At 54.7% G+C, this 12,150-nt stretch overlaps 1 protein-coding gene across 2 annotated transcripts; it reads left to right on the forward strand.

Annotated features, from left to right (window-relative positions):
- Positions 2,385-8,366, forward strand: THY1 (Thy-1 cell surface antigen). 2 transcript variants are annotated; one of them, XM_018059657.1, is made up of 4 exons: positions 2,385-2,491; positions 5,266-5,326; positions 5,824-6,159; positions 6,912-8,366. In XM_018059657.1, the coding sequence occupies exons 2-4, from the start codon at positions 5,290-5,292 to the stop codon at positions 7,022-7,024; spliced, it is 486 nt and encodes a 161-aa protein (XP_017915146.1). In that variant the 5' UTR covers positions 2,385-2,491; positions 5,266-5,289; the 3' UTR covers positions 7,025-8,366. The 2 variants fall into 2 exon arrangements, with proteins under 2 accessions (XP_017915146.1, XP_013824992.1); XM_013969538.2 differs by lacking the exon at positions 2,385-2,491 and adding an exon at positions 3,649-3,964.

Below are 12,150 nucleotides of genomic sequence, written 5' to 3' on the forward strand. Positions count from 1 at the left end.
AAAAATAGGCCAGGTCCTTGAAACCTTATCAAAATAGCACAGCCAGGCCTTCCAGCCAGCAACACTCAGCGACTGGGCCATAGAGTGGGAAACAGAGCATCCAGGGTCTTATCCAGACAGAGCTCAGATATTTTCTGTTGTTAAGGGGCCTGTGGGTATCCTCATGTCTTGCCCAAAGGAAAAAAAACCCATCTCCAACCCCATGGGGGTAGGAGGCAGGATTAGGCTGAAGCAAAAGCAATTAAAGCAACTGTGTTTTGATAGGAAAGATCCTTGGATTGAGAACCAGAAAGCTGGTGAGCAGGAAAGAAGACAGAGTGGAGTGCCAAGGAGGAGGCTAGCGTGTCCAGAATGCAGCAGGAAGAAGAATGGGAAAGATGAGGTGGTGGTGGAGGTCGGCCGCCAGGGGCAGGACATCCAGGCACTTAAAAATTACCCTCCTGGTGGTCCAATGGTTAAGAATTTGCCTTGCAATGCAGAGGACACTGGCTCAACCCCTGGTCCGGGAAGATTCCAGGTTCCACATGCCACGGAGCAACTAACCCTAGGCGCCACAAATACTGAGCCTGCACTCCGAAGCCCACAAGCTGCAACTACTGAGCTCGTGTGCCGGAACTACTGAAGCTCTCAGTCTCTAGAGCCAGTGCTCCAAAACAAGAGGCCATCGCAATGAGAAGCCCACATACCACAACCAGAGAAAGCCTGTGCCCAGCAACAAAGAGCAGGCAAAATTAAATCCATAAATACTTTTTTAAAAAATTACCCTCCAGACAATGAGAAGCCAGGTCACCTCATCTATGAAAAGGGATGGTCTGCAGTGACCATCAAGGGAGCCTGTGAAATGTAGACTCCGGGAGCCCTACTACTAGGCTAGGAAAATCCCAGGTGGGCAGGAGCAGCTACATTTCTCATAAAGTGCTCCAGGAGCTCCTGCTGTTTACCAGAGCCAAGGCTCTGTGGATTGGACCATCTGTGAGGCTTGTTCCAGTTAGAAAGTTCCATCACTCTAAGTGCTGGGAGGCCACCTAACCTCCAAAGGAGGGAGAAGGAGTGGGAGGGAGAATCCCCCATTTGCTAGCCCAGGGATGGCTTCCAACAGTACCATTACAGTAATGGAAACTGCAGAGAAGGTGCCAACACCATCTCTGCAAAGAAATAGGAGAACGGCTGGGGGTGGGGGGGTGGGGCAGGGTCAGCCCACAGAATGTCTCAACCAGAATTCACAAAGAGGCCAGAAGGAGGCAAATTAATCAAATAAACCTTTGTTCAAAAAAAAAAAAATTGGAGACACAAGTCATCAGCACTGGCTATTAAAAAAAAAAAAAAAAAAAAAGTTCCGAGGGCTTCTGGTGACTTCAAATTAATGGAGCAAGGACAGATGCCCCAGAAGATCAAAAGCGTGGTATCTGCTATTCTTGCTAGTGGTCCTGCCTCCTCTCCCTTCCCACAGTTGCAGAATTTCCCTTTCCCCTGGACTGAAATGCAGCAGTGGAATATAGCTCAGCACCAAAGACTTGGGACTCCAAAGACTTGGGGCTCCATAGCCCAGGTCAACTGGCCATCTCTCCACCTCTTAGCCATGAAATGGGATGAGATGATCCCAGCAGACTATGGCCATGGATGGAACAGGCCAAGCAGAGTGTTTTCTAGAGGGCAGCAGCACCCTGCCTCTTGTCTGAAGACCAAGCACACAGCACTCAGGGACTTGGGTGGCTGTGAGGGGTAAGAGGAGAACATGAAATCGAGAAGAACCTTCTAGCTGTCTGCAACAGGAAGTGCCAGCCCCGGAGTTGAGGGACACAGTGCCCCAGAGCAGAAAGCCTCTTAAGAGATGGGTGTTCTAGGCTGGGTGAGGAGTTGGGGCAGGGCTGGGGACCAGGAAAGACCAAGTGCTGCCCTTAAGGGCTGTTGCCATGTGGAAATACACCCCACTATCCTCCTTTGGAGAAAACCTGGAATATTCCAACACCAAAAACCTCTCACTGGCTGCTCCCGCGGAGATGAGTTCTAGGTGAAACGGAAACGAGGAGGCATGGGCCTTGCCTAAGGGGGCCCAGCAGCTGGCTTCCATCCACCATTCCTTACCCCCTCGGTTTTCGCGCAGGCTTCCAAAACCTAGGTCACAAGAAAGGGTTAAAGCCTTAAAAGGGGAGCGGTCTTGGCGGGGCTCTGGGAGGCGGCTAGCGTTCCCTGAGCGACCCCAGCCCGATCTCCAGGGTCCAGAACCCTGCCCTCCCAGGCCAGGCCAGCCGGCCACAGGATGGCGGCCCCCTTTTGCTGCAGAAGTCCCCTCTTTCTATCTCGGGCCGCCGCCTCCTCCCTCCACCACCCTTTTTCTCTGCCGCTCAGCCTCTGATTGGCCGAGCCCCCGGGCCCTCCCCGCTCCCCCTCTCCCACCCCTGGTGAAAACTGCGGGCGCGGGGTACGGTGCAGCAACTGGAGGCGGCGGCGCGTCTGCGGGCGGCTGCAGCGGCGGAGGACCGGAGGCCAGGTGGGAGCTGGAGCCAGGGCGGGACCCGGGGCGCAGGGATGGATAGGTCTCCGGTGCCCAAGCAAGCCCTCCCGACCCGAGGCTTTGGAAAATGGACCGAGGGCGCCCTGGGAAGGAGCTGCGCAGTGCTTGGGGAGGGGCCTGCTTGCAAGGCAGGGGCGGGAGCAGCGGCGCACCTTTCGCCCGCTGGGAGACGTTTACCTGGGACTGGAGTGCTGGAGGAGAACCGGGAGGAGAGCGGCAAAGACAGGCTTGGGTTCTGCTCTCCACCCAGAAGTACCCAAACCCAGATCGTAAAGGCGCGGGGGCGGGGGCGGGGCGGTGAGACTGGGTGAGACTAAGGGAACGGAGGACCGAAAACCGAAGGCAGTCTCTGCCCTGCGACCTCGCGGCGGGCTTGGTGCGGGGCCTCCAAGGAATGGGAAACCGCAGTGCCGCGAGGCCGGGGGGGAGGGGGTGGGGAGTGCGGGGGGGCGGGCCACCGGGAGAAAGGCCGGCAGACGGCGGAGGCGAGAACCGGAGAAGGATCAGCGAGGGGGAAGGGGGACCTCAATTGGGAAAGGAGAGGCTTGAAATAGGGAAACGGAATAAGGATGGGGTTAGTCGAATGCGGGCTAGAGTGGGCGGGAGCGCGAAGCTTCTCGGGGTTCTGAGCTGCGGGCAAACAAGGCCAGGGAAACGCTAACAGACGGTGCCTCCCCTATAGCGTCCACCCCACCCTTCCGCTCTGCATCCCCTTCCAGCTCCAGCCCCATTTCTTCCTTTCTAGTTCTAGCCGCCTCCCCGCTTCCTCTCTAGATCCCAAGCTCGCCACCCGCCTCTGTAACTCCGTGTCTGCTAATCAAAACCAGATGTTGCCACCCCCCTTTCTTCCCCAACAGCACCTCCGGGTCCCTTTCGGCGGGGGTCTGAAAGGGAACTGACTGCAGCGCAGGCGCCCGGGGACCCCAGCCTCGCCCCTCCCTCCCCGCACTGGGCAGAGCGCCGGGGACCTGGACGCCGCTAGCGGCGCGCCCTGCGCGCGGGAGCGCTGGCACCCGGGCACGGCCCTCCTGTGGCCTCTCCCAGGCGAGCGCTGCTGCGGACAGGCTAGGCTACCCGCTCTGTTGCCTCGCCAGGATACTGATTGAGCCCAGGCTGCAAAAAAAGATGGAGCAGAGAGCCGAGTCAGAGAGGCTACCAGCAGCCGGACTGGAAAATTGCAGGTCCAGGAACCCCGCCCAGAGAGCTGAGCAATAGAAAACGTCTTGGTTCCGATGCTGAGAACACATGCAATAGGAGGCCACTGTCACCTTCCTCACACACAACCAGAGACACGTTTAGATGTGTGCCACGTGGGGCCCCACGCGCACATGACCGACCACCCAGCCATCATCCCCAGCCACACAGTCGGTCAGAGATGAACGCTTATGGATCACTCACTCTTGAACAGTGCCAGATGTTTGTCATTTTCCTTAAGCCCATCACAACCCGGTGGGTATCTAAAGCCAGGTTCATTCAGTATCTTTCAGACATCTGTTATATGCCATCTGTTATATCTGTTTAGGTATTGGGGAGTTTCTTCAGAACGAGAAATAGGAAGTCCCTGAATAAGAAGGTTTTGTTTCATGGGTAGAGAGTTGTGGGTTTTGCAAGATGAAAAGGTGTTTTGCTGAACTTTCATTTCAGGTTGGAGGATCCTTAACAAAAGAAACCACAAATAAATACACAATTTCAATATTTAATAGAGGCTTATTTATATATAATTATTAAAAGAAAAGAGAAATAGGAAAAGTAAAGTAACAGCATATACATCACCGAATTGGGCTGACCAACATCCAGACTTAAACAGCACTGGGAAGTCCCAAATAACAGCAGTCTGGCGTCCCAGTTGGAAAAATGCCCCAGGCTGTGCGTCCACTTAGCGGGTGAGACTTCACATTGCAGTTTTGGGGGTTCCTGCTTATAATCCCAGGCCTTACAGTGATAGCATCATTTGTTTGCATGCAGAAATGCTCTTCTGCATTTTTTACTTATTTAACCCTTTGACAATGCTGTTTGTTTCACCTTATGAGTCATAGGATTTCATTAGACCCTGGGAGATTGGCCAGACCTTCAGGAGTTCAAGAATTCCAAGACCCGCTCTTTTTTCTTTTTTCTTTTTTCTTGACTAAAGCGCCACCTGACTAGCTGTGCTTGCAGGCAGGCACAGAATCCGGGCAGTGTCCAGGCAGGTCAGAGGCCTGCTTGCCTGCTTCTGAAGCCTGAACAAGACTTCCTCCATTTTAATTTCCTCAACAAAAGGGTTCCAGAGATTGGCTGCACTACAGTGTGGATGAACTTTACATTTCTGAATTGTACACTTAAAAATGATTAGCAGGGACTTCCCTGGTGGTCCAGCAGTTAAGACTCCATGCTGCCTGATGCAGCCAATTTTTTTTTTATTATATATGGTTAAGATAAATTGTGTTTCTGCAAATTTTCCGATAAAAAAAGTAGGAGGGCCCTGCCTTGGAAATGATCAAGTTAAAGTCACTTATTCAAAGCCACCCATCTAGTAAATGGTCACATACACACACACCACAGAAGGCTGTGTTCTCCCACCCCCTTGCTTCCCTGACAGGGAAGAGCTGAGTGGCAGTGTCACATTCACTGAGAGGAGGGGAGGGGAGAGGGCTGTAGAGAGGGGCTTGGATGGCCATTATGGGAGGTCTCCTGAGGGCCCCCAACCCTGGCAATAAGTCTGGGGACACCTGCACTACCTCCTGGCTGATTCCCATCTTGTTCCACCCCAGATCCAGGACTGAGCTCTCGGCACCATGAACCCTACCATTGGCATCGCCCTCCTGCTGACAGGTATGCGGCAAGGGGTAGGGCTGGGATTCCAAGCTCCCTGGCTGCTTTCTTTTCAGAAAAGCTAGCTTCTTCCTCAAGAACTCAGAAGGTGGAGGTGACTAAGGGAGAGAGGGCTTCTTTTATCCCTAAGACAGCTGAGCAACCTAGTTGGTTTTCTGACTACCTGGGACCATTTCTGGAAACACAGTTCACTAAGCCTGTCCCATACTAAGTTGGAATCTGCAAATGTGGACCAAGATATAGCATCAACTCCCCCAAGATCTCCTGCCCCTGGAACACACTGGCAGGACCCCAGGACTAGAACAGAGGGAGATGGGCTGGAGTCTGCAGAAGGGAAGGTACACTGGCCCTCAGGGACCGTGTGGGCAGGGAGAGGTGCTCGACAGCAGACCCTTGTGCCCTCCCTGGTCAGGCCTTCCTCTGCTGTGAATGTGGGTGGGAAGCCCCCTGCTCTATAGGTCCTTCCCCAACTTGGAGGGGGGCACTGCTGGTGCCAGTCTTACAGGTGGCCCGTGGGCAGAAGGTGACCAGCCTGACAGCCTGCCTGGTGAACCAGAGCCTTCGTCTAGACTGCCATCATGAGAATACCACCACCACGCCCATGCAGTATGAGTTCAGCCTGACCCGTGATACAAAGAAGTGGGTGCTCTCTGGCTCCAATGGGGTCACTAGGCCAGAATACAGCTCCCGAACCAAATTCTTCAGCAAGTACAACCTCAAGGTCCTCTACCTGTCCAACTTCACCACCAAGGATGAGGGGACCTACACATGTGAACTCCGCCTCTCTGGCCCGAATCCCACCGTCTCCAATAAGGATGTCTCTGTGTTCAGAGGTGAGGCAAGCCCCCTGCAAGATCAAGTAAGCAGGCAGAGGCAAGCTGGGGAGGAATGGGCCAGCTGGGACACCAGGCAAGCCTCTTGGCTGGGCCACAGAGGAGAGTGGCCCCGTAACCTCTCTCCCCTTGTCCCCTACTGCCGCCTGTGCCCAGGGGAATCACTACCCCCAGCCTGAATGGGGGAAGGGCTAAGGGGACAGTCAGACAGGTGGAGTAGTGTGGTGGATGCTTCCCCTATGACTGTGGGCAAATCACTAGGCCTCCCCAAACCTCCTTCTCCCCACCTGGAAAACAGGATGGCTCTAGCTACCTCACCCACAGTTTTCTTGTGAGGATATGTGTTCAAGGGCTCAGGAAAGGAAAAAACAGATGAAAGTGTAGTCACTCAGTCGTGTCCGACTCTCTGTGACCTCCTGGACTGTAGCCCACTGGGCTCCTCTGTCCATGGAATTCTCCAGGCAAGAATACTGGAGTGGGTTGCCATTCCCTTCTTCAGGGGATCTACCCGACCCAGGGATCCAACCTGGGTCTCCTGCATTGCAGGCAGATTCTTTACCGTCTGAGCCACCAGGGAAGCGCTTCAAGGGCTCAGGAACCTGCAAATGGGAAAGATGGTTGGTTCCACTAGGTTGGCCCTGGTTGCAGCCAAGACATCACGGCACCAGCCTCCCCAAGGGAAAGCACCCTTGCCCTGGGCCTGGCCCCTCTCCATTCCCGCCTTTCCTGTCTGCCCCGTTCTCTTGCCACAGATAAACTGGTCAGGTGTGGGGGCATAAGCCTGCTGATCCAGAACACCTCGTGGCTGCTGCTGCTGCTGCTCTCCCTGCCTCTGCTGCAGGCCATGGACTTCATCTCCCTGTGACAAGTCAGGCCCACGGAGGACACAGGAAGCCACAAGGCCCAGTCCAGAGAGCCTGCGTCTCTGAGTCGGCTAACCCCCTTCCCCACAACCCCTCACACACCTTGGGGAGCAATGGGGACCCCTCCCTTCCTAAGGAATTCCAGTGCCGCATGCCATTCCCTCCCCTCTGCCAGTGCCACCTCACACCCCCTCTGCCCGCCACTGGCTACTTGTACTCTTTGTTCCAGAGCTGCTTCTGTCTGGTTTATATTTAGGGCTTATCCTTCCTTGTCTTGGGGAGTTTGTGAACGGGGAAGCCAGGGTTAGAGACCTGATGGAGAGTGAGGGGATGGGAGGGGTGGAAGGATGGAGGGGTATCAGTCTCTGGAGGCCGTCATCCTTGCCCACGGGGACCTGAGCCCTGGGAGAGCCCTGCACGAGGAGGGTGTGTCTGGCCCGAGCAGGCGGGGCAGTGTCTGAAGGCCCCGGATGTGGGGGCACCACCAAGCGTGACCCATCACATGAGGGGAACGCCAAGCGTCGCCACGAGCACTCTCTGCCACAGAAGAATGCCATCTTCTCACCCTGCCGAGGGGCCCTGGGCCCGGGGTCTGGTCCAGTGACGATGCCAATTGTGTGGGAAGCAGTGCTGATGGGTTGGGGGCAGGTGGAGGGGGCACCACAGAGGAAGTTACAGCTGGGAGTCCAGTGTCTCTTACTGGCCAACCAGCAGCTGGGAAGGCGGCAGAGGAGGACAAGCCCGCTCCCCGGCTTATCCCAATATGAGCTTCCAGAACTCGGACCTGGAGGCAGTAAAGTCAGGCCTGGTAGAGGCCCTGATGGAGACCCACGGAGTTTGGCCCCAGTGTTTCTCCAGGAGGCTCTTCCCTTCTCCCCCAGCAGTGCCTGAGCCTTCTGGCAGCCCCCTGCCCCTTAGGCCTGCCTTCTCAGGGACCTCCGGGGGGCGCTGAGGCAGGCCACGGGTTGAGACCCACGAGTGGGACCTGTCTTGAGTGATGGCTTTTCCCAGCACCCAGCTCCCCACCCGGCGGCTCTGCCAAGTCTCGTGACCGTGTGTAGTGCCAGCGTAGCTTATGGCATCTTGTTGAGGAAAAAGAATACTGTACAATAAAACCAAGCCTCTGGAATCTGCCCTCCTGTGGCTCTCTGCTTTGCTTCTCTCTCCAGGCCTGTCCACCACTCCCTTAGCCAAGAGGTCCAACCCCCTGCCTCCTGTCCCCCTGCTCCCTGCCTTCAGCAGCCCTTCCTCTCCCCTCTGCCTCCAGGGGTGGACCACTGCACGCCTGGCTTCTCAACCATTTTAACACCACATGTTTGCCCAAATAAAGGAATATTCCCTCTCTCCAGACTCACCTGCCCACAACACGGTTTGGGCCAAGCCACATGGTGCTGGTTCCAGGATAGGCTAACAAGCATCAAGGTGTGGAGTCTGCCTTCTCAGATGGGGTTGTTCTCAGATGAGGTTACATCTGCTACGTGGGAGCTGCCCACATCCATCAAGGTGTGAGGACAAGCATCTCTTAAGTCCAGCTTGGCCATAGAGAGCATTGGGGTGGGGAGACAACACAGGCCCATCCTGGGCTCCCTCTCCTAAAATCACTGAGCAGAACGCCAACAGCGCCCCCTGGCACCAGGGGCTAGAACACCATAGGGTGGCTCTGGGTCCCAGTGGCTGCCGGAGTGACACAGCTCCCAGACATCCTTCCAGGCTTTGCCAGGGGATCTGGGGGAGGAGAGTGGTGACTACCCAGAATCTGACTCATCTGATATTTGGTGCTGGGTAGGATGATTTTTCTGAGCTTTTGCTTAAAGGCCTAGGATCTAAAGTCACGCCAGTGACTCCCAAGCCCCTGGTGGCCAGGCTAGAAGAGAGCAAGAGAAGTCCCCAAGGAAAACAAACTGTGTCACCAACAACAGGGGCCCACCCACGTGGGCTGTCAGACATTCAGTACGGGGCACCCAGCCTGCGCACAGTTCCCTTTTGGTTTGCTTGGTGGTGGTTTCGTCCCTAAGTCATGTCCGACTCTTACAATCCCATGGACTGTAGCCTGCCAGCCTCTTCCATCCATGGGATTCCCCCGGCAAGAATACTGGAGTGGGTTGCCATTTCCTTCTCCAGGGGATCTTCTCAACCCAGGGATCGAACCCAGGTCTCCTGCCTTGGCAAGCAGAGTCTTTACCACTGAGCCAAAAGAGCCTTTATCAGGGGAAGGGAATTAAAATGCTACACTCGGAAAAAAAAAAAAAAATGCTACACTCAGGGTAGTGAGAGTTCGAGTCGGAAGGAACTGGGAAGCCAGGCGTGCAACCTCGACTGTGAGAAGCCATGAGACCCTGGCACCTGCATGAGCCCCCTGTGGGGTCTTTGTCACCCTGGCGCTGTACCCCTCAAGAGTTTAGTGCCCCATCCCCTCAAGGGTCCCCCTACCGCTGTGGTATGGAGGGGGAGGAGGCGAGCCCAAGGCCCACAGTGAGTGGGGTTAGCTTCAGAAGATACAGAGGCCATCTGAGGTCCAGGGGCTCCAGGAAGGCAGAGACGGAGAAGAGAGGCACAGGCCTGGGCCTGAGAAGGGGCTCAATGACAAAAGTCAGAGCCGTCAGGCCTCACAGCACAAGCTGACCGGGAAAGACTGTGGGCCGGGGCTGCGGCGGGCTCTCAGAGGCAGGCCACGATGGCAGTCAGCTCCTCTCGGTCAAGGAAGGAGAACCTGAAGCGCTGCAATGCGTCCACAGTGACTTGGCTAATAACAAAGCGGGGTAGTGAGGGACTTTGGGAAGGTCGTGTACACACTGCTGTGTTTTAAATGGATAACCAACTAGGACCTGTTATATGGAACTCAGCTCAGTGTTATGTGGCAGCCTGGATGGGAGGGGGCTTTGGGGGAGAATAGGTACAGGCATATGTACGGCTAAGTCCCTTCACTGTTCACCTGGAACTACCACAACATTTTTAACAGGCTATACCCCAATACAAAATTAAAAGTTCAAAATTTGGGAAAATAAAAAAAGAGGCCTGGGCCCCAGCCATCCCTGGTTCCTGCACTGATGCCCAGAACTCACCCCACCAAGCCCCTCCCACTCCTCACCCCTCCCCCACGCCCCCCTCGGCCATCTCCTTCCCTCCCTTAGGGCACAGAATGCTTGCTCGGTGGAAACAGAGAGAAGCTCCTCTCCACACCTCCATCACTGAGACAGAGGAACACCTGAACAACCGGCGTGAGGGTCTTCCCAACACCCAGGGGCTACCTCGGGAAGGGCAAGGGCATCACCATGGGGAGACACCGGGACTCTCTCTGGCCAACCAACAAATGTACCCGGCATCCAGGGGACCCGTGACATACATCCTCCAGCCACCCCACCCCTCTGCCCACCGCCACCAGCGTGATGCTCCTGTCCTGTGTCTGCAACTCCCATGTTGTCATGAGCAGGTTTGTCTTTACATGTGAAGGGAGCAAGTCCCAGGTTAGGAGTCAACCGCTTTCTCATCTATCATTAAGGAGTCTGTGGGGCTGGAGTCCTGAGTTCTGGCAAAGCGTGACAAAGGTCCTCCCTCCTGCTAATCCAGCAAGGATTCAGGACAAAGGTGGGACTGCCCACCCCTCAGGAGGATCGTGTCCTGTGAAGACTCCCAGAAGGATTTCCCTGGTGGCTCAGTGGTAAGAGAATCTGCCTGCCAATGCAGGGGACTGGGACTCAATCCCTGGTCTGGGAAGATTCCACATGATGAGGGGCAACTAAGCCTGTGCTCTAGAGCCCTGGAGCTGCAACTGCTGCGGCCTAGAGCCTGTGTTCTGCAACAAGAGAGGCCACCCAGATGAGAAGTTCACCCATAGCAACTACAGAGTAGCCCTCGCTCACCGCAACTAGAAAAAGCCCACTGCATACAGCAGCAAAAACCCAGCACAGCCAAAAAAAAAAAGACTCTTGGGAGGCATCTTTGCCCAGACAAAGGGGAAGACCTGGGCACAGGGAAGGTATGGAAATGGGCACATGCTGGAGAGGGCACAGTAGGACCAACGGGAGAGTTCTGCAGAGGCCAAGTGTGGCTCCACCCTGGAAGGGCCACTGGTGGCTGGCCTGGCCCAGCACAGAGGTGGGAGTGGCTGGCAGTGGGCATGGTCAGAGGAGGTCATTCAAATAGCTTCTGGTACTTAGTGGAAACCTGGGCTACAAGATCCTAGTCACGTCACCCTTCAATGCCTCACTCCTCTGATTTCCAAAATAAGATGGGGGAAACTCCCTGGTGGTCCAGTGGACTCCACACCCCTCACTGCAGGGAACTAAGATCCTGCAAGCTTTGCAGCGCAGCCAAAGACAAAATAAAAAATAAAATCAGATGGTAGCACTGGAACATTTATTTGTACAACAAATGTTAAGTACCTAGCTAAGCTAAGAGGTGAAAGACACAGCCCCTGGCTGAAGGAATCTACAGCCCAGTAAGAAGTCAGGAATTGATTTCCATGCAGTGATTGTTGCTAGGAGGCAGCAAAACTGTGGCAGACTGCGTAGTGGTTTCCCAACATGCATTCTCCTCTTCTTTCTCAGCAGTAGAACCCACAAATTTGAACTAGAATAAAGACTACATTTCCCAGCTCCCTTGTAGCAAAATGTGCACATACAGCTAAGTTCTGTCCAATGGAACATTAACACAAAATAATCAGTATAATTTCTATGTATGTGTGTTCAGTCACAGTCATGCCTGACTCTATGACCCCATGGACTATAGTCTGCCAAACTCCTCTGTCCATGGAATTTTCCAGGCAAGAATACGGGAGTGAGCTCCAATATTCTTCTCCAGGGGATCGTCTTGACCCAGGAATCAAACTCTGTCTCCTGTGTTGCAAGCAGAGAAGTGCTCTTAAAGAGAGAGCATGTGCTTTTCAGCCCTTTTCATCTTCATGCTGGCTGGAATGTGGAGTCAATGGCTGGAGCTGGAGCAGCCATCCTGGGCTGTAAGACAGAAGTTGAATGCTACACATGACAAAGTACAAGGCAGCAGCTGGGATTCCTAGTGATGGCAGAGTTATTAGAGAAGCCATGGAATACTGCATTAGAGCGACTGTTACTTGGAATTTCTGCACTCACAACTGAACCAAAATGTACCTTTAAAAAGAAGTTGCTATTTA

The sequence above is a fragment of the Capra hircus genome, chromosome 15 (genome assembly GCF_001704415.2).
Source record: "Capra hircus breed San Clemente chromosome 15, ASM170441v1, whole genome shotgun sequence".
Lineage (NCBI taxonomy): Eukaryota > Metazoa > Chordata > Mammalia > Artiodactyla > Bovidae > Capra > Capra hircus.